The following is a 22,486-nucleotide window of genomic DNA, read 5'->3' as shown; positions in this document are numbered from 1 at the left end:
CAAACCACTCCTTTTCGATGAAAGGTGAAGATAACGAACATTGATCAATCTCATCACTCCTATAAAGAATACAAAACAGAGAGTGGGACAAACACGGACCTCTGGATATACCAGAGGTCGGATCAGGTGCCTAGGAGGAGTAAACAGCCCATGACGATCGGTCACACCCACCGTGAGCCCTGTGTCTTGATCAGGTATAATGTTTTAATCTGTGAAGTTCCAGTGAAAACATATCTTGGATTAGTTCATGTATACTCTTAGGGGGTCATACTTGTTCTGTTATTTGATTGGTCACAGCATTTTGTTTTAGCCAATAGGAAGTCCTGGCGGGAATTCCTGAGTTCTTTTTATGACATAGTACAGGACAAACTAGTTTGGAAGAAATCCCAAAGGGTGTTACCTCTAGGAAAACTAGAACTGAAAAAGTGCAAAGTACATATGATTTTATAGAATATATTCTACCACCAATAACTGTAAGTAACTTATCACATGATAAAATTTAAATAATGAAGTTTGATAAATAATTAAACTTTTCTTTATTCATAAATATGCAAGTGCAAGTCATGAGAGGAAGATTTACTGAAAGTAGAATTGATGAAAAACATCATTTCTGTTCTTTCAATAAATGATGAGTTTTTTTTTTTTAAAGTAATTTAAAAGCACAGAGTGAGATATGTGAATTTTTTAGTAAATTATTTGATAGGTCACCACGAAAGAGTTCTAAACCAATTTCACATTTACATGTATTTTGGAAGCTGTAAATTGCAGTTAAATTCGTTTTTGTAACTTAAATATCAATTACTTGTAATTTTTGGTTCAAAGAATTACTAGTATTTCCTTAGACGATAAAATGATAAATAAATTTATTTGTATCGTTGCATACATGAATGTCACATATGTTCGGGAGTGTCTTTTGTCTTTGTATTGTATTTGTCCTTATATGTTTTTATTGTTGTTATTGGGTTGTTTTCATTATTTCCCACTATTAAACGAATCTACGACCTTAACCATCTCGTAGATTATCTTTACACCCAAGACCGGTAACAATGAGATGCATTTTTTTTCACAGTGCAGCGCGAGTTATTTCTCTCTAAATGCATGAGGAGCTCAACACGTAGTTGCGACCCATACCTTCAATACGAATTTACTCTACATCTGATTGTAAATTAATTAACTGGAAAGAACTGCCAGTTAATATATTAGCATTAAGTGTAATTACTGAAAAGTGATATAGCTGTACAATAAATTTAATCACCGATTATATTCATGTGGCCCTTATGAGATTTTTCGCAAGCAATGTAGGGTCATGATGTAACAAAGTATGGAAATATTAGTCCTCAATTTCTGTAGCTCTCTTAAACATAATCAGCATTTTTTCATCTTAATCAATATTTTCGACGACCAAAACGCCATTATATATGTTACGGAATCACAAGGGCAACTAACACACATGTACAATGTATATACATTATTAAAGTACATATAATACTAGCTCTCCTATTTGGTGTCGAAAAATTTTATTGCAAAATTGTGATTTACTGTTTCAATGACAGACATTATAAGGTTTATAAACTTTGTTACGAATATTTGTGTTAGAAAACCTACCCAGGGGCTTTGAATGAAGTAAAATTACATTATTGTCTTCCCATACAAAAATTTATATCTATATAATGCTATATATTCAACAGAACCGAAATCTTTATTTTGATAAAATCTTCAACTTAATTTAATTTAATCAATGTCTACAGTTAAAGTTACATACAAAACTACCGTATTAGTACATTATCATAACAAAATAAAATTTTCAGATTGAGAGCAACTATGAATTTAACTTGTTATTATTTCCCATTGTGGACAAAAAAAATGTACACCAGGTGTCAATGAACAAAACATATTTATTATATCGTATCCGTGTCGCTAGTGTGAGCGTTTGCTTCGTAACCGGCCGAAGGTCGTGAGCTCTAGCCCTGCTCGTGATGCAAACTTCCGCCAGAGAGAAACAGAGAATTATGGGTAGTATGACCTAAGATGTTAATAAAGGTAATAATTGCTCCTTCGCCAAAAGCTCGGCATTTGAAAGAGAGAATTACGGGTCTTTCGGATATGACCTTTAAAAAAGGAGGTTCCGTGTCGCGCCAGGCGTTGGCAGGATAAAGAAACCTCACTGCTGCGGCCTTGAGCGCTGAGCATTGGTCTAAATTTGTGGTTCTTCACCTACACCTGATGACGTCTCAATATGAGTGATACATTCTCGACGAGACGTAAAACAAACAATCAATCTAACGTGAGCTTAAAATTTCTGTTGAAATCTGGAATTAATTATTCAATCTCTTGAAAATTGATCTTGTGGAAATCAAAATCATTGGACGGTCCCTCCTAGGGAAACTCGCCCTGCTCCGACTCATGGGTGTGTGTGTGTGTGGGGGGGGGGGGGGGGTTGTACTTACCATCTCCACTATCGTCTCTATAGCGATTTCTGTTCTTAAGAGTTTTTTACTTTGGAAATCTTGTATCCATCCCAATCTGGCCTATTGGAGAATTATCTCCCTCCCTGCCCATCGGGTTTTTAGCGTTAAAAAATGACCTCTAATCGTTATCACTAACATGACCATTATTACGCCGTTCTGAGTGAAACAAATCCTTAAAATGAACATAATATCTGCCGATTGTATTGGATTAATGCCGCTATCAACTCGGAAGCCAAAATGGAGGAGGAAGATATCGCGAAATCTCCTTATCTAAATATAGACTGAGTTCACGGAGAATACATTATTAAACCTTATTTTAGTTCTGCGAAAAAAAAAATTCATAACTTGGACAGAAATAAATGTAACGGCACTCTATTGCCGTCAATCTAGTATGAGTTCGAAAAGAACTTTGCTTAACTAACTATAATTTTCCTTAATTACTGATTGGATATATATCTATTTATTTGAGTGTCCCTACCTTGGGTTGCAATCAAGAAGACTTGGAGAAAGTAAATAGCACGTTTTCTTAACTAAATAGACTAGTACCAGAAATAGGTCGGCTCTATTCGGGCCACTACCCCCAGCAGTAGCTATTTTCCCTGACTTACTGTCAGTGCTATGGTCGGTCACAATGGACAGCCATTCCGGAAAACAATAAGGCGAGCAAACAACCAAACAGCTTCAGCTCTATTCGGGCCACTGAATTGATTGTCTCTTTACCTTTCCTAACGCTACCCTTTATCTATCCTTACTTCTTTAAGCTCCCTCTCTGTTCGATCAGCTTGGAAGAGTGACACAGAATCACAGCACCCCGGGTTTATATATAGGGGTATCCGGTCTTTCCATGTTATCATGACAAATATAGTCATTAAAACGTTTGATTGAATAGAACAAAAACATTACATAAACATCAAATATGGCGCTATAACACCCCCCTTCCCTAACCTCCACAATTTGATAATACATGTATGTACATTTTAAAAAGTGTTCTCCACAAAATTAAAAATCCAAATCTTGTTTTCATGATAGAAATAGTGCAATCTCTGTTAATACTCAGCATGATAAGATTTGGGTTGTTGTAAACTTCACTGTACCCTGTTTGGACCGATTAATACCGCCCTGTGGGGATCCGGGGTAGAATACTATAAGCCCTTAGTACCCCTTGCGACTAAATGGGGTGGTCCTTCGGATGAGACCGCGAAACCCGAGGCCTGTATCACAGCAGGTGTGGCATGAAGATCCCTAACTGCTCAAAGTCCGTAAGCGCCGAGTATAGGCCTAAATTTTGCAGCCCTTCACCGGCAATGGTGACGTCTCCATTGGCATATGAGTGAAAAATTCTCGAGAGGGACGTTAAACAATATACAACCGATCAATACCCACGCTACCAACCTCTGGAGTGAGAGAGGTACCTGCGAAAACTGAATACCATGGAAGTATAAACTTTACTGAATAATGAAAATACTAAACTGCTTCGTAAGTCTTGCCAGATGATGCAAGATATGTTGTCAGTAGTCAATAAATCAAAGAACTGTAATTTGTATTCTTTGTATACAGTGTACCTTCCATGCTTTACATCATACGATATCAACAGGTCTACCTGTAATGAATTCCTTTGTTCACATTGTTGTTGGGGAAAAAACTATTTTGCTGTTTTATAGACTATCGAGAAGATTTTGAAAGAATTAATAGAAACGTAATATTATTTAAATTAGCAAAACACGGCGTTGCATGTGATAAAAATCTATGTATGCTGATTATGTGTAAGACAAAGAAATCAGATATCTCATTTTTTTAAAGTTGTGAACAGGGCTTGATACAGGGAGAATCTCTGTTTCCATTTTTATTTTCTTTGTATGTTAAATATTTTTTTTTTCAAATAAAATAAAAGGATTGTATCTGGTTTTGAACCTGTTCTCTTTAACCATGAGTCCCGTGGGGATCCGGGTTAGAACAGGTCCTCAGAACCTCTTGTTTGTCGTAGGAGGCGGTCCTTCGGATGAGACCGCAAAACCCGAGGTCACGTGTCACAGCTGGTGTGGCACGATAAAGATCCCTCCCTGCTCAAAGGCCATAGGCATAGGCCGAAATTTTGCAGCCCTTTGCCGACAGTGGTGACGTTTTCATATGAGTGAAATATTCTCGAGAGGGACGTTAATCAATCAATCAATCAATTCAATCTTTGGCCATGGGCAATGTACGCACATAGTGATTTTGAAACTTCTCCAAACTGTATGTTGTACAAATATTCAAATGATAGATTTGATTTTCAACTAGTGTGTATTTTACAAAACCAGTATCAGAAATATGTGAACAATATATCAGTAAATACCGTTTATTCTCTCATCACCCGAGATCGAACATGGGCAATTGTATTTTATAATATTCCAAGAAATGAATTACTTTGTATATTATGTTCACTGTCACGTGTTGTTCAAGACGAGTTTCATTTTATACGGGTTTGTCCATCATTGATAAAGTTAGAAAAATGTTCTCAAAAAATATATTACTTTCAAAATTCCTGTGTTTACAGTAACCGTTTTCATTGACAAATGACACAAAATTTTGTAAACTGGGAAAATATCTTCAAAACTAATCGCCGAACATTAATATATCATAGCATTTAGGAGTTTATCCTCGCGATCATTATCGTTATTAGGGGGGGAGGGCTGTCGTAAGATTCGATTAATTCACGATTAGAAAATTTGTAATTGTTCGTCTTATTTTTTACTACCATGCTATGTTATATGCAAATGTCGGACTGAAAACGATTACGTATTTTTGTACAAATAGTTCCATGCATATTCTGTTCAAGGTAAAATACAATTGCTCTCTATTTTTGTTTTCTCTCAAATTCATTACCATTTACGGAAACAATTTTCATGGCTTTGACGTACTAATACCAGCATTCAATTATCTCCTCGTTAACCATTAAATATACTCCTTATAGACTGAGCATGGCTCTAGGTATCCTGTTTAGTATATTTGTCTGCATGTAAATCGCAAATGACATGGTCTACAGAGAGCAAACCCGGGGTGGGGGTTGGGGAGATATGTGTAAAAGGCTCTAATAAACAAGGGAACAAACCCATCATTTGGATTTCACCGTCAATGGACTTCTCTGTTCAACATGTTTGTCACGAGTTCTATTTGCAAACAAATGAAATCGGAGTTCACAATTACAACCTTAATTTGTAACTGTGCAGTACATACATGTACGGTATATGTTTAAAATTCAGTGTACAGTGTGCAGTATATTAGAAGTACATGTACTAAGATTACGTGTACACAATGCGTGCATCTACGGTAGGGACACTATATATAATCTGTACATAGCGCGTAAGTTTAATTAATATTAATCTCCAACTTATCAGGTAGGGATCCGGGTTAGAATAGGTCCTCAGTACCCCTTGCTTGTTGTAAGAGGTGACTAAATGGGGCAGTCCTTCGGATGAGACCGCAAAACCCGAGGCTCCGTGTCACAGCAGGTGTGGCACGATAAAGATCCCTCCCTGCTCAGAGACCGTAAGCGCCCGCAAGCATTGGGGAAAATGTTGCAGCTCTTAACCGGCAATGGTGTCGTCTCCATATATGTGAAAGTTTCTCGCGCAGAACGTTAAATATATACAATCATTCAATCATCTTCATATGAAACCACAAAATCCGAGGTCCCATGTCACAGCAGGTGTGGCACGATAAAGATCCCTCCCTTCTCATAGGTCATAACCACCGGGCTTAGGCCTAAATTTTGCAGCCCTTCATCAACGTCTCCATATGAGTTCAAGATTCTCAACAATATACAATCAATCAATCAATCAATCAATCAAACGTTTTCAAAACGCTGGAGCGTAGATAGGTGACTGTCTAAGTCCCGAAAATAGAAAGTTTCGCAGTAGCCAATCTAATTAAAATTAGATGTTAGATCCGCTCACATTGTGTACAAATTGTGTAGCGAATATATGAGCGGATCTAACATTTAATTTTAATTAGATTGCGCAGTAGCTAAGGTTATTAAAATCTCAAGAAATATCGCGGTGGGTTTTTTTTCTGGATGAGTGAGTCATTTTCAAACAAGCGACCTAAACGACGATTTTTGTGTCACATTTTAAAAGCTTTGAATTCCAGATAGAATTATAAATCTGTTGTTGTCTTTTCGTGTTATTTTGTAAGAGAGCAGAAATCCAAATAAGACCAAGGTGCGAGTATCGTCCTTTCATATAAAAGTTTGATTGCTCAGCAAGAATGTCAATTTCAGCATTTTACGTGACTAAAGTGGAGTGGGTTTATTTGAGAAGGACGGGAGTGTCAAGGTGATGAAAATCGTATGCAATTGTTACACTCAGTCATAACAGCAGTTTCTGATCTATGAGTACAACAGGTACCACGGTACCTATATAGTCTGTGGATTCACTGGGTCAGGTGCAATAACTTATTTATAAATATGTATATTTTCTGTGTACATTCCGCTTAATTTTTATTTAAAACCCATTGCAACTCATCGTCGCAAACCACGGGTTATTGTTTCATTCTATTTCACAGACCCGTGGTTTGCGACGATGATTGCTACTATGAAGACACATTTTATTTCAATCTAGTTAAATACGGTTTTTAGTGCCGCGTGTGATTGAATATTAAACTGTTCATTTCCATGGACTCCGCGTCCTAATCGTAACTACCTATTTTATTATTTCTATTTGTTAATGAAATATATCATTTGAAGAATCAACAATCAAATATATATGTCAGTGTAGAAATTACAATATAGTGCATCTAAAATATGCTGCACTCGTACACCTTCAAAATATATATACGAACAAATTCGGGTAGGAATGATCAGTCCTAATCCATTTTTTCTACCAATCTGCCAAACTGACTTTGAATTGACACGAAGGTGGACATCAGAAGAAAAAAGAGCACGAGGGAGACCGAAATAAAAAATATAAAAAAACCCGGGAAAGGACAGTCGAAGCAGAAAGAAGGACTTGCTGGAGTGAGGTCAAGATGGCACATGTAGCAAGACTTAGAGTGGTTTAGAGTTAAGGTATTTCGGTCTTTTGCGCCTCCTAAGTGCTAGTAAGTGCCAAAGTTATTATTATAACCAAAAACCTAATGGAACAGAGTTGGTTTGAACTTTTTTAAAAGATAATTTTGAACTCTTGTGGTATGCGGGGGCGGAGTTATCAGATAAAAGTGAAAAAGCTTTGACAGGGTTGTATCGGAGATCAGGTCTTAGCTTACTGCTTCCTCTGATTACAAGCACTGCTGATGTAAGGAGGTGGGAGATAACGAACAGAATCTGTAAATCTTGTGATATTAAGAAAGATATCAAACAACCCATTTCTCAATACATCGATGAAACGAAATCACCTAAATGGCAGATATTGAGATTACATAGGCAATTTTTGAGAGTGCATATATGACTTTGTTACACACAGATCACTGTGATAATGCTTCAGTGTTCTATTTACGATTCAGTATTATGCAAGTTATTGATCTTTCACTTTAGAACGTGTATAAGTCACCGAGTGAAAAACAGAATGTTAAATTTGAATAATTTGTCATTCCACAAAAATAAAACGCATCGATGAACGTGATTTATAGAACTAATTCTGTACATTATTGTCAGAATTATCAACATTATCTTTTTCAGATCAATAAATCAATTAAAGATAAACCATTTGTCCCGATGAGCTCCGAGTCGATATTTTTTAAGTTACCCCCCCCCCCCCAATAAAAAAATAAACCCAGACACTAACAAAGTGACTTTTCACTCAAGAAAAACAACGCTCACATTGAAATTAGTCCCGTCCAATATATTCAGTAATCAGTAGAAATCAAAGAAGGGATTTCACTCTACTGAAATATAACTTGAGAAACAACATTCTTACTTTTCAAAATACACTTGGCACCAACACATGGGGAACATGAGAACAGGTGCACTAAGTGAAGGATCCAAAACTTCATGACTACCCATAAAGGGATGACCTTGACCACTGACTATGAATAAAAATCTCTCACTGTGGGGGACATGTGTACCAGGTTTCATTTCTCTAGCCTCATTACTTACTTTTCCTCATCGCTCCTCTCGAAGCATAGACCGTCGACAACAGTCTCCTCATTGACAATATCTTCGTAGTCTTTGGTGATACGGTTTTTAACAGTCTGTTGGCCTTTCCATGGGTTCGAATTGTGCTCCTTTGAAAGCTGGCCTATTTTTATATTCTCACCGGCAGTGGTGACGTCTCCATGTGAGTGAAATATTCTCGAGAGGGACGTTAAACAATATTGAACATATCTATATTCTTACGAAGCAGATTTTATTCAAAAGCTTCTACATGAGAAGAAAAAATATCTTGCTGTGGCCTTGAACTCGACATTTGAATATATCGACGACGTTTTATCTATTAACGATGATCATTTTCATTCATATGTTGATTCGATGTATCCCTTTGAACTCGAGATAAAGTCTTCCACATCTGCTTTGTGCTTATATATTTTATAAAAATAAATATTAACAACAAACTAACAACTCAACTGTACAGTGTATGACAAACGGGGTGATTCTCCAGCATCAACTTCTATTCTATGGTCGTTATAACGATCTAGTTTGCTAATACAACCTATCATTGGGTCAAATGCTGTCTGACTTGTTTTATACCGATTGTTAGGCGGTTCTTGTCACACTGATTTAGACTACGGATTACTTCGTTTACCTGACCAAGATGTAACGCTCACGGCGGGTGTGACCGGTCGACAGGGGATGCTTACTCCCCTAGACACATGATCCCACCTCTGGTATAGCCAGGGGTCCGTGTTTTCACTACTCTCTATTTTGTATTGTTTATAGGAGTTATGAGATTGACCTCTGTTCGTTACATTCACCTTTCAATAAACGTCCTCTATATTCTCGAATAAACCTTTGATCCAGTTGTGGCTACACTTTAACCCGGGGACCCCTGAATTCAACAAACTTAAATTTGCACTACCTGAAAATGCTTGCATATCAATATGACTAATTATAACCCTGCTTAATTATAACCCTGCTTAATTATAACCCTGCTTAATTATAATCCTGCTTAATTATAACCCTGCTTAATTATAACCCTGCTGTTCCTGAGAAAAGTATTTTCAAAGGTGTTGTCATACATCTTCACATATTTTGACCCCCCGTTGTGGCCACACCCTACCCTCGAGGGTTATGATTTGAACAAATTTGAATCCCCACTACCTGAGAATGCTTGCATATGTTAAAATATGATTAATCATAGCCCTGTTGCTCTCTAGAAGAACTTCACAGTAGCTCAGTGGTAGAGAGTGAGGTCGTGAGTTCGAGCCCCGTTGGTGCCATGGTCGCGTTTAATCTGAGACGGTAGGTAGTGATTGCTCCTTCGCCAAACGCTCGGCATTTAGAAGGGAGAATCACGGGTCTTTCGGATATGACATTAAAATCCGGAAGCCCCGTGTCGCGGCAGGCGTCACAACCCTTACTGCTACGACCCTGAGCGCTAAGCTATGTTACTTCACTTACAGCTGGCGAAGTCTCAATATGATTAAAAATTCTCGACGGGACGTAAAGCATTCAATCAATCATAAAAATGTTTCTTAAATGTTAAACTTTGATCCTCTATTGTGGCCCCGGGAATACAATTTGAACAAACTTAAATCTACACTACCTGGGAATGCTTGCATAGTAATATGATCAATCATAGCCCTGCTGATTTTGAGAAGAATATTTTTGTTATATATTTACATGTTGATTCTCTCTTATATCCCCGACTCCCCATCCTATCCCCCCGGGGGCAAATATTTGAACAAACTAGAACCTACATGATTTCAGTAAGCTTTCGTATACGTTTCAACATTTCTGCCCCAGCAGATATTGAAGATGTATAAATGACCCCATCCATCTTCACAAGTCAAAGGTTATTGCTTCAATAAACCCTTGACTTATGAAGATGAATCCCACCCTATTTTACATTTTCTTGATTATCTCCCCTTTAAAAGAAGCATGGCCCTTCATCTGAACATCATGAATTTCTTTAAAATTGAATTAATGAGTGTTGTAATTAGAAATAACTACTTCGACATGATATTATAAATTGTTATCAGAATATATTTATGATTCAATCAATGACCTTGTTATTTTTAATTTTTAACTTATTAATATCATAAATTGAATTATTTAATATCAACTACTGAATGAAAAGTTGCTAAATTCGTGTAATATGAAGGCAATATTTCAATGGGAGAGTAAACATTCAATCATTTCAAGAAAAATATTATCGTTCACACTAGTTGTCTAATTGATATTTATTGATTGATTGATTGTATGTTGTTTAACGTCCCTCTCGAGAATCTTTCACTCATAATTATCGAGACGTCACCATTGCCGGTGAAGGGCTGCAAAATTTAGGCCTATGCTCGGCGCTTACGGCCTTTGAGCAGGGAGGGATCTTTATCGTGCCACACCTGCTGTGACTCGGGGCCTCGGTTTTTGCAGTCCCATCCGAATGGCCGCCCCATTTAGTCGCCTCTTACGACAAGCAAGGGGTACAGTGCTGAGGACCTATTCTAACCCGGATCCCCACGGGATCTTCAATTTGTTTTTCTTTTTGTAAAATAAAAAGATGGATGTTGATGAAAATAAAATACATTATTTTTCAAATTATTAAAATGCAATATTGCCTGAAAGAAACTTGGTTGCTAGGTAAAACTGAGTTACTGCTTTCAGTAATCTATTCCAAGATGACAGTAATTCTGAAGTAATTAGAAAAGGATGGTTGCAGATGTTAATTCTATATTCAATATTCAGCGCTCCTGACAGACACGTATATAGTGTCTTCGTTTTTTGGAAATTTCCATACGGCTGATCTAAGACTAAAATTACGGATTGAAGATTTTGTTCAGCAATCATCAAACTTTTTTTCCTGTAAGATCAAAACCAGCATCGATAAACAACCAATATTTACGGATTTACATATCTTAGTAATACCTGTCCTGTTTTTATATTCTTAGGAGGCAGAATTTATTCAAAAACATTTACATAAGGAAAAAAAAAATATTTTGCTGTGGCCTTCATCTCGACAGTTCTGCATATGATCAGTTTTTAAATTGCGTCAGGCTACTGAAAAATAAGTTACAGGGGTTTCAACAGTTTTGTTTAAGTCAGCATTTCGTAAATTCTATGGTCGTTATAACGATCTACCAATATATGCCATTGGATGAAATGTTGTATCATGTGTTTCATACCAATTGTTAGGCAGTTCTTTACATACTGATTTTGACTACAGATTACTCCGTTTACCTCATCAAGATACCTTCAATCCTGTTTTTGTCAGTGCAACTCCTCTGAAATCACTCAACGGAATTCCATGAAACTGTGTAGTTAATTAGGACTTAGTGTGTAAATGTGCAAATTCGCAGGAAATTCTGATTGGGGAGGGGGTTAAATCCCTTTTGAACGTAGAAGTTTTGCCTCCGTCAGTAGGACTGTTCTTGTCAGCGCACCTCCTCTGAAACCACTCAACAGAATTTCATGAAACTTGATAGTTTATAAAAATGTGCATATTCGCAGGCCATTGTGATTCGGTTTATTTTCTGGGAGTTTCTACTAATATAACAGAATTTCATGAAATGTAGTTAATAAGGACATGTTAAGGTATATACATATTTGCAGGAAATTTTTATTCAATTATATATCTGTGAGTTATGCCCCTTTTGAACATAGAAATTTGGCCAACATCTGATATTTGGTACTCCTCTGAAACCGCTGAACAGAATTTCATATATTTCAATATGGACATTCTGAATAAATGTGCATACTCACATGAAATTCTTATTTGATATTTTTCTGGGAGCTATGTCCCTTTTAAAAGAACATAGAAGTGTTGTCAAATTGTACCATTTGGTCCAACTTGCGTGAAACTGGTTTTCAACAGCCGCGGTGATCTAGAGGTTATAGCGTTCGCCCCGCATGCGGAAGGCCGAGGTTCGAATCCTGGCCGCGACATACATAAGTCGTTAAAACAGGTAGTGACAGTTCCTTCACCAAACACTCGACATCTGGTGGGATATTCCACTTTTGTTGATATAGATGTATTTCAATTTTTATACTACTTTACACTTTGTTATTTTTCTATGCAACTTCTTATTTGTTATTGATTACGATATGAATCAACTTAGATCTAATCCTATATCATTAATATATCATAAACTCTAATGGCTAGTGCTTTCATTCCGATGTGTTGACCATAGATCTTATATTACCTTACCATGGTTGAACGTATTAGTAGAGCCAGTGTACAGAGTTTTGGGGCATTCGGTCACCTAAGTTACTGTTCATGTTATGCTAGTTCCGGTTAAATATTTTGGTGCCGTGATCAGGATTCGAACCTGGGTTGTCACGGCCACAATGCGAAGTACTAACCACTATACGATCACGGCACCAAATGCAACTTGAAGGGAGAGACGCAACGGACCCGGGCCCCCTGAATCTTTAGTAAGGTGCTCTACTAACTGAACTATCTGGCCACCGTCGATCGAACCTGGTTGACCGCTACACATCAATAAAAAACGGTTTAAAAGGATTTCAATTTTTGTGTTTATATAATGTTTTTCTATTGAATTTTCAAGTAAAAATGTCAATTATGCAATAAAGCAATATCATAGGAAAATTTTGTGGTATATATGGGTTTTAGCAGGGGAGAAAAACCAAACTACTAACTATGATAATTCTTGTTGGGTATCGAAACGATCAATTTGCCTTGTTATCGTATGTTTTAACCAGATTCTCGCTAGTTGGAGGTTACGGAAACAGCCGAGAGTCGAGAGTATTCGTAATTCGTAGATTTTCGAGATTTTTTGCCATAAATTGGAGATCTTGTACCGAAAATTAACTCGTACGTACGATATATATTATAGAGGACTAACTCGTGATTAGGAAATAATTATATCGATAAGGAAATAAATATATCGTAGATTAATTTGTTAATACTAGATTTTTGTTCCAAATTACGAGATCTTAGATAATTAACTCGTGATTGGGAAATCTGTACTCGTAAATTGAAGGCTATAATGATTTTCTCCTTGACATTAATCGACTCATGAACATATCGATTTACTATAAATTGCGTTCATAAAATTGGTGTAACATATTTTCTATCGGTTTTTAAAAATATCAATGATTGAAGTAAACCGAAACATGATTATCGTACATCGGCACTTTCCATGAAATTAGGGTGGCTTCACTCATTGTCCACTTTAATGATAAAACCAAACAAATTTGTTTCTGAGTTCAGCAGTAAATTCATTTTATTTTAGTGTGAAAATAACCTGAGAAAGAGCCACTCAGTTTAAAACTTTAAATTCCAAACTTTCAGTTGTGAATTAAATCAAATATTGATGATAAGCAAATAGTTTTTGTGTCGCCGTGTTTTCGAGGAAATTTGTTACCAAAAAAGTTTGAAAACTAAAGCACACGCTATAGAATTTCAGGTTTTTTAAATTGCAGATTTTCCCGTGAAGCTGTGACCGTTCTCAAGCAGTGAGCGTCGTATGAATGATCTAATGTAGATGGAGCACGCAATGTTCAATGTATTATGATGTCCTGTAACATAGATAGTAATCCTAACATGGCCACAGGGGCTCGGTTGTCAGGTATTGAAGTTTTGTATTATTTGTTCTCGAATAATAAATTGAAGTTTTGCATGATTTGTGTCCGAATAATAGATTATATAAATAAATTCCACCACCAAAATCCGCTTTTTTCGAGGTTTTAAAAAAGGTGTATCATGTGTACATTAAAAAAAGTAAAGGGACAACACTTGCCATCTTGGATTTCGGGAGGGGGGGGGGGGGGGGCTCGATTCACGGCTTATTTTTAACATTTTCTACTCTCTGCCTACCAGTTTCTGGCGAGATCTATGTTGGAAAAATATCCAACGACTTCTCCCTATCGTCTGCTTATGTCTACATGCCGTATTAAAGATCCAGTGATCCGAAACGTCCTCGATATCTTCCCCTACTTATCGAAAGCAACGGAAGTTTGCATCGAGTGACGCAACGCCAACGCCCCTATTCACACATCTTACGACTAAACTGGGGGGAAAAAATTCCGTCTGATAACCAAATTCCGATCAGAAGGCCATAAGTATGTATTAAAGTTTTATAAACCATGGATGTGCTTTACATGTTAATTAAGAAAATCTACAAGAAATGAAAAATAAGAAAATTACAGTGTTCATAAATTTTGATCTTAGACGTTCAGCACCAAACGTACAGATGTAATATAGGAAAGGAGAAAATTTTGGGCTGGACCGGGAATCGAACTCGGAACTCCTGCATCACTAGTCAGGTGTTATGATATCCACGGCCCGTATACTACCCCCCCCCCCCCCACCTAAAAAATAAAGCGTATGAAAAGCAACCAAATGCTAATACATGTACATGTATAATGACTTAATGGCAAATAGTTTTTCAAAGCAAGAAAGAAAAATGTTAAAGTAAACCTTTGGTCCTAAGTATCCATGATGTAAAGAAATTACGTCAAAATAAGGAGGACAATCATTAAAACATCTGAGAAAAAGGCGGCGTCCATGATTACGTCGCCCCCCCCCCCCCCCCCGGACCATGGGCACTCAGATGTGATTAGGTAATTCAATAACGGACATGCTGTGTGTGAGAAACAACCATAGGCATATGAACTTAATTCTAGGTTGTTCAAAACAGACTTGTTTTCAAATTATATATTTTGGAACTGCATATTTTCCTGCTTTTTTATTTAATTACTTAATTAGTTTGACTGTGATATCAACTCTTTCTATTTGAATTATATATGTGCTTTATATATATGAGAGTAGGAAATAGTTAGGTTTATTGTAGCTTTGACCCCAGAAATTAAATTTGATTTGGACCTTAAAAAAGTTCAAATTCTACAATAGACACAATGTGGTCTAACGTTTGAGTTTCAGATATGTACAAACTTTAATCCAATGACAAAGGCGATCAGGGGGTGGGGGGGGGGGGGGGTATGGGGTGCACCCCCACCCCCGTCTTTGGTTGCATTTCTTTTTAACCAAAAGGTAACTTTTTTGCAATTTGCGGTCTCCAACATCCCAACCACCACACCACCTTTTCTAAGGTGGGAAAGGCACAAACTTGGGTCACAATCCCCCTCTTTGAAATGTTTTTGGATCGCTTTTAAAAAAAATTGAATTTCTGGAAAACGGAATATATATATATATATATTCTGTTCATCAAGTTGAATGATACGAACCGCAAATTAAAGCATGCATTGTTTACAGAAAATTTATCACGTCTTTTAACTTACAAAATTGAATTCTTTCTACGAATTAAATATATAAAAATATACCTTTAAATTTGACGATCTGTTACCCCCACTCCCCAAACACTGGCTTATAATATATGACAAAACCGATCAACTGCATCCGCAGTCAAAAATTTTTGTATAATAAAAAAAAAGTGTAGTACCCCAGGAAAAGTTGGCAATGTCGATGAAATATGTTAACTTACAAAATGCGGTTTTTCTCTCAAAACAACCGCTATTACTTCTTCAAAATTGTTACAATTATGAGGTTATGTATTTTATAGCAATTACTTGGTTCTATATTATTACGTTGCATCATCGGAATTCAATGGTTTTTGACCTCCCGTTACTCTACATTCAGAATATATTATGAGTACTAACGGGGAAACCCGTGGGTTCCGACGATGTATTTGTAGGGAGCTGGTGTGAATCATTTTTCTTCGAAGACCCGAAACTCTGCTCGCTACAACAAAACAATAAATCGAAACCATTTTTTTTTTTATTCACGTGTTTCATTGCCTATATTCCCGTGTCTGCAGTAGATCAACGCTTCTTTCCAGGAAAAAATAAACAAATATTGCAAGATCTTCTAAAAGGCCAAAACCAGTGCCAAAATAATATATGGTATTTATTATAGACAGATTAATGAAGTTTCTAAATAGTAAATAAATCTAAAGTCTTTCAAGCCAGATGAAAAATAAATACACAGAGAGAGAGAGAGAGAGAGAGAGAGAGTTGATAAGACATGTAACGTGAGGACAGTTTTAATTATTTTGCCTGCACTGTGAGGCACTATGAGGACAAAACAGTTTCGCCTCGATACATGTGACCCACAGAAAATGAAAGGTTTCGTATATACAGATACTTTAATTAGTGGGGACATGTCCATACTACAAGTAATATCCTCTTTCATATTTCGAGATTATTGGATAAACTGTATAAATACAGGTGTCCCCATGTCTACGTAAGATGGGCCTTTTTGCCGTTACAATGACATCCGCGCCCATTCTCTCCGGGTCTTCTAGGCTGGACATAGTAAGTTTAAAATTCACCGGAGAGAGAGAGAGAGAGAGAGAGAGAGCTATAGTGCTCGGGAGCTGCGGCTCGTTCATCGATCGGAAGTCGTTCTGTGTAGATCAATATCTTACTTTACAAAACAAACTTATTCTGCTACGGCGGCAGTGTTCAGACACATGCGTGTTTCTACACACCAGCTATTATCACGCGCAGTTCTAAACACTCTCCGCGACAAGTGCTCCCACCCTGTACTGAACCCCTCCCTACACAATATTTGGTGACTCAAACGCAGCCCCCGGGAGGTCTTCGGCGCGCCAGTCATTCTCGGAGGATATTTTTTTTTAATAACATCTGGCTGAGGAAACCTTGGTTGAGGAAACGTTTGTATAGGCCTAAGAGTGAAGAATGGGGTAAAATAACGTATGGTTTTTTTTTCTTCGACGAGGGGATATTACTTTGTGACGTTTGTTGTGTGTGGTTCCCAATAAAATAAAATGCCAGTACGCAGAGGTCATGTGGCTCCGCCAAACATCTTCATCGATACGATAATCCGGAAGTTTGACGGTCAAAGTAAGTAAGGGATCGTAGTTTTAGCACGCATGAATTTACGTCACAATTGTCATCACACGTGTTGTAGACATACATTGACCTTCTGACCCCCTGAGAGAACGTCCAGGTAAATTGTACGTCACGGCGTCAGTGTCCGTGAAGTGTTAACCATGTGATAATGTGAGAGCAATACCCAAATGTACAGCTTATTTAATCATTTAATTGTTCTACTTTAAATCCCATTTCATGTGATTTCCTATATTATTTACTAAAATATGTAGTAAGACGGAGGGAAAAAAAAGGGGGAACTCTGCATATTTTGCAAGCTGATTTTGGGTTTGTAAATTTGTATAATTACATTGCTGTATGATTTTGAAATGACTGATAATTCTTTCTGATATTTTGTGTGAAGGCTGTATGCCCTTTAGAGTTGAACACCCCCCAGGACAATGTCCACTTGTACGTAGCGGTCATTCAGGTCACTGTGTACTATATTCAGAGTTGCATTGTATAATGTATTGATCAGTTAAACCTTTTCAATACTGATCAGGGGTGGATCCATGAAATGAAGTTAGGTGGAACAGGGACCTATATACTAACGTTAGTATATATAGGTCCCTGGGTGGAGGCACAACTTCATGAGACAGGGTCTGGGGGCTGCAATAAGGCCCCAAGTGGGTCCTTCATCATGGACTGGGAGCAGGGGGCAATATCTCCTCTATATAGCAATTTTTACATTTCTCTGTCATTTCTAATGAGGTGAAATTAATAAAATGACACAAATTTTAAGGGTTTTTAAAAAAAAAAAATTAAAATATAACTTCACCATGTGTATAAATTCAATTTATTGTTACAATAAATCAAAATATCTTGTCATCTATTTCTCTGAGAGGGGAAAAAAAAAAAGGATTGATTCTTTGATTGATTGTTTTATTTGTAAACAAGAGATTCATGATTGACCTTGAATTTTAAAATTTTAGGGGGCTTGCACCAGGTGCCCCCCCCCCCCCCCTCCTCCCCCCCCCCCCCCCTCAAATACGCAACCGCTTATACAACTAATTTTGCACATTGCCCTAGATTAGTGTGGAAGAAAGGGTTTCATTATAATATGGGTACTCCATGCAATACTGTGAATAATTACCCCAACTTAAACAAATAAACCCAATATGATGTATCCATGAACAGAATTTTTAAACCGAAAATTCAATATTAAAATCAGCATTTATTCCCTCAGTTTTATGATAAATTTATATTTTTGTCATTTTGCACAATTACCAGTATTTTTACATAGAAATTATGTTGAATATATGGAATTTTCCAAATACAATAAAAAAGGACAAATCTTAATTTTTTAGAAAGATTGGAGAATATATTTTTCAAATTTGAAATAAAAAATCAATTTGATTTTCTAAGATTTAGCATCATTATGGTTTAAATATTTTGCTGCTGCACAATGTTGCATGATATTGTATGTTAAATTAAGATTTTTCATCTATGATTTACGATTTATAAATTAAGTCATGAAATTCAGGTTGGAGCAGCTACATGTATTTTATTATTGGTAACTTGTTAAGTCGTATCAAGTTTAGATCAATTCACATAAGCACATCTTGTATGACTTACTTTGTGTTTTACTTTTAATTGATAGATAATCAAATTGGATTTGCTGAGAAACATATGGGGGAAAAAATAGCAATCCCTCTTTGAATAAAATCCTGGTGATCTCCTGACATGGTGATATTATTTAGCAATTAGAATTGAGCATTACTTGACATTGGGTAATGCTATGAAAAATATCACATTGCACCGAATGTATGTGCAGCTAGTTCACCTTAATTTCCAGTATACATTGTGTGAGAGTTATAGTTATTAATCACACAGTGTTAATTTAAATAGACAATTTCAAAATGGACGAACATTATTTTAAATAGATGAAAAAAAAAAAAAAAATATAAAATGAGTGGAGACATGAACAACAGTGGATTCCTAAGCAGACGGATCGTCGTGGTGATTGATATTGACAAAACTTTGTCAGATTTATATTTACGAACGAGATTTGATTGTTTGGCATAATTTAATTGTTTCTTTTAGCTTTTATTAAGGTCTTTTGACATTTGGTATGAATATAATATGTTACTTATTAGTTTACGTACTGGAAATTTCAATCCTTCTTAAACCGTAAGACACGATGTTGTCGATCGGTCTTGGAAATGTTTGGAAAAAACACATTTTTCTCTGCAAGAACAACTTAAAACAACACATCCTGTAATTGGACATTGGTTTTCTCACGTTACATTTCATTTCCATGATTCTTCTGCAGATATAGTTTTGTATGATGTCATACACGTATACATATAATGTCATACACGTAATATGATCGTGTACATCAGGAGATTTATATAAAGTGATTGTTTTCATCATAACACATGACGTTGTTGATAGTTGGTTTTTCTATATCCTCTAAAGAATCGATCTGAATGTCTTGAGGTGTAAAAGTCCACTCCTAGTAGTAGCCTGAAGGAACTGGACAGTTACACAGAATTTACTGGACCACTCTATTCCATCACAAGACATGGAATTCTGGGCAAAGTCATTAACCTTCAATTAACAAGAATTACAATTCTTTCAGATTTTGATAACATAATGTAATGAACTGAATAGAAATGGATTCTTTGGTATTAGTTAGTTTATCTATGTACTCACTATCTAGTGTATTGTAAATTTAATGGGTCATTTTTAATGTCCATTGTATCAATTATTGACACAAAACGCATGCGTTTGAAAGTTATTTTAAAAACAATAAATTATTTAATTTACAGTGTAGCAGCTGGTTTGATCAAAAGAACAATGCATAGATTATTATGAATGACTTATTCTGTTGATAATTAACAGTTGTGCGTTTGGGTCTGTCTGATTATTATGAATGACGTGCGTTTGGGTCTGTCTGATTATTATGAATGACGTGCGTTTGGGTCGGTCTGATTATTATGAATGATGTGCGTTTGGGTCGGTCTGTTTATTATGAATGACGTGCGTTTGGGTCGGTCTGTTTATTATGAATGACGTGCGTTTTGGTCGGTCTGATTATTATGAATGATGTGCGTTTGGGTCGGTCTGTATATTACGAATGACGTGCGTTTGGGTCGGTCTGATTATTATGAATGACGTGCGTTTGGGTCGGTCTGATTATTATGAATGACGTGCGTTTGGGTCGGTCTGTTTATTATGAATGATGTGCGTTTGGGTCTGTCTGATTATTATGAATGACGTGCGTTTGGGTCTGTCTGATTATTATGAATGACGTGCGTTTGGGTCTGTCTGATTATTATGAATGACGTGCGTTTGGGTCTGTCTGATTATTATGAATGACGTGTGTTTGGGTCGGTCTAATTATTATGAATGATGTGCGTTTGGGTCTGTCTGATTATTATGAATGACGTGCGTTTGGGTTGGTCTGTTTATTATGAATGATGTGCGTTTGGGTCTGTCTGATTATTATGAATGACGTGTGTTTGGGTCTGTCTGATTATTATGAATGACGTGCGTTTGGGTCTGTCTGATTATTATGAATGACGTGTGTTTGGGTCTGTCTGATTATTATGAATGACGTGCGTTTGGGTCTGTCTGATTATTATGAATGACGTGCGTTTGGGTCGGTCTGTTTATTATGAATGATGTGCGTTTGGGTCTGTCTGATTATTATGAATGACGTGCGTTTGGGTCGGTCTGATTATTATGAATGACATGCGTTTGGGTCGGTCTGTTTATTATGAATGATGTGCGTTTGGGTCTGTCTGATTATTATGAATGACGTGCGTTTGGGTCGGTCTGATTATTATGAATGACGTGCGTTTGGGTCTGTCTGATTATTATGAATGACGTGCGTTTGGGTCTGTCTGATTATTATGAATGACGTGCGTTTGGGTCGGTCTGATTATTATGAATGACATGCGTTTGGGTCGGTCTGATTATTATGAATGACATGCGTTTGGGTCGGTCTGATTATTATGAATGACATGCGTTTGGGTCGGTCTGATTATTATGAATGACGTGCGTTTGGGTCGGTCTGATTATTATGAATGACGTGCATTTGGGTCGGTCTGATTGTACTTTTGGTTAGCAGATAACGTCTTGTGTATAATTTGTGCTTTGAAACTCTTTTGAATTAAGTCTTCATGACATAAGGGTGGTACCTGGTAAAAATTATTTCAAGATAATATCTTGGATACTGAGACATCGCTATAGTCTGATAATGAAACATCAGATTAAAGAGTTCCCATAACTTTAAGCATACATGGCCAGTCACACCACTATAATTGTTCTGGAGGTCAAAAGGTGAAGGTCACATAAAGTAAGGGACAGTTTCTGTGATATCTCAGTTAAAATTTGAGTTTTAGGAATGAAACTCATAAGGAGTGTGTATGACTAAAGTATGATCTTTAGATTGTGTTTGATTTCAGAAGGTCCAAGGTGAAGGCCACCACATTGTGGGAAATGATTTTAGATGATACATATTTCAAATGCTGTTTGATCTAAATTAACAATAAAACTTCACGAGAAGAATCTCCATGATTTTAGAGGATGCATGCCCCTATTTTATAGGTTAATGGTGTGTTTGGTAAGAAAATGACTCAAATTATATCAAATACAATGATATTCAGCAATGAAAGATCACTTGTAGTATCACAAAAGGATATTAACCTCTATCACTTTGAGATCAAAAGGTCAAAGGTCAAGATCTAATACCACAACTAAAATATTATTTAAGATAACATCTCTGCCGCAGTGAAACATTGCAAGAAAAGTAAAATCAAAGCATCTGAGTCAAATACATTCACTGGATTTGCTTGTTTCATCACACCTGTAAGATCATTTTAAATAACTCGACGTCATGAAAAGTCTAAAGGTTGAGAGAGGGTCGATCTTTTAGAACCTTTACATCTTTACTTGAAGCTATTCCTCCTTATTTTCAGAGTATTCTTAATAATTTTCATCAAAGATAACTACGCCTTGCGTTGAATGCAGGCATCATATATTTTGAGTCTCGGTCTCTCTGAGTCACAGAGGTTAATGAAATCTATCCCTAACATAAAACCCTCATCTCCTCCCCGTTATTTCCCCCTCCATC

General features: G+C 36.6%; 1 protein-coding gene across 13 annotated transcripts in view; it reads left to right on the top strand.

Annotated features, from left to right (window-relative positions):
- Positions 1-16,945: 16,945 nt before the first annotated feature.
- Positions 16,946-22,486, top strand: part of LOC125665981 (potassium voltage-gated channel subfamily H member 6-like) — an 88,288-nt gene continuing 82,747 nt past the window's right edge. For 10 of the 13 annotated variants that reach the window (XM_056151237.1, XM_056151236.1, XM_056151235.1 and 7 more), the window contains exon 1: positions 16,963-17,379. In XM_056151237.1, the coding sequence (XP_056007212.1) occupies positions 17,304-17,379 (76 nt within the window). In that variant the 5' untranslated portion in view covers positions 16,963-17,303. Of the gene's footprint in view, positions 17,380-22,486 lie in introns of all 13 variants that reach the window. The other 3 variants (XM_056151229.1, XM_056151227.1, XM_056151238.1) reach the window with 2 other exon arrangements.

Source organism: Ostrea edulis, chromosome 10 (genome assembly GCF_947568905.1).
Source record: "Ostrea edulis chromosome 10, xbOstEdul1.1, whole genome shotgun sequence".
Taxonomy (NCBI): Eukaryota; Metazoa; Mollusca; class Bivalvia; order Ostreida; family Ostreidae; genus Ostrea; species Ostrea edulis.
This window is presented reverse-complemented; position numbering and strand designations above follow the sequence as displayed.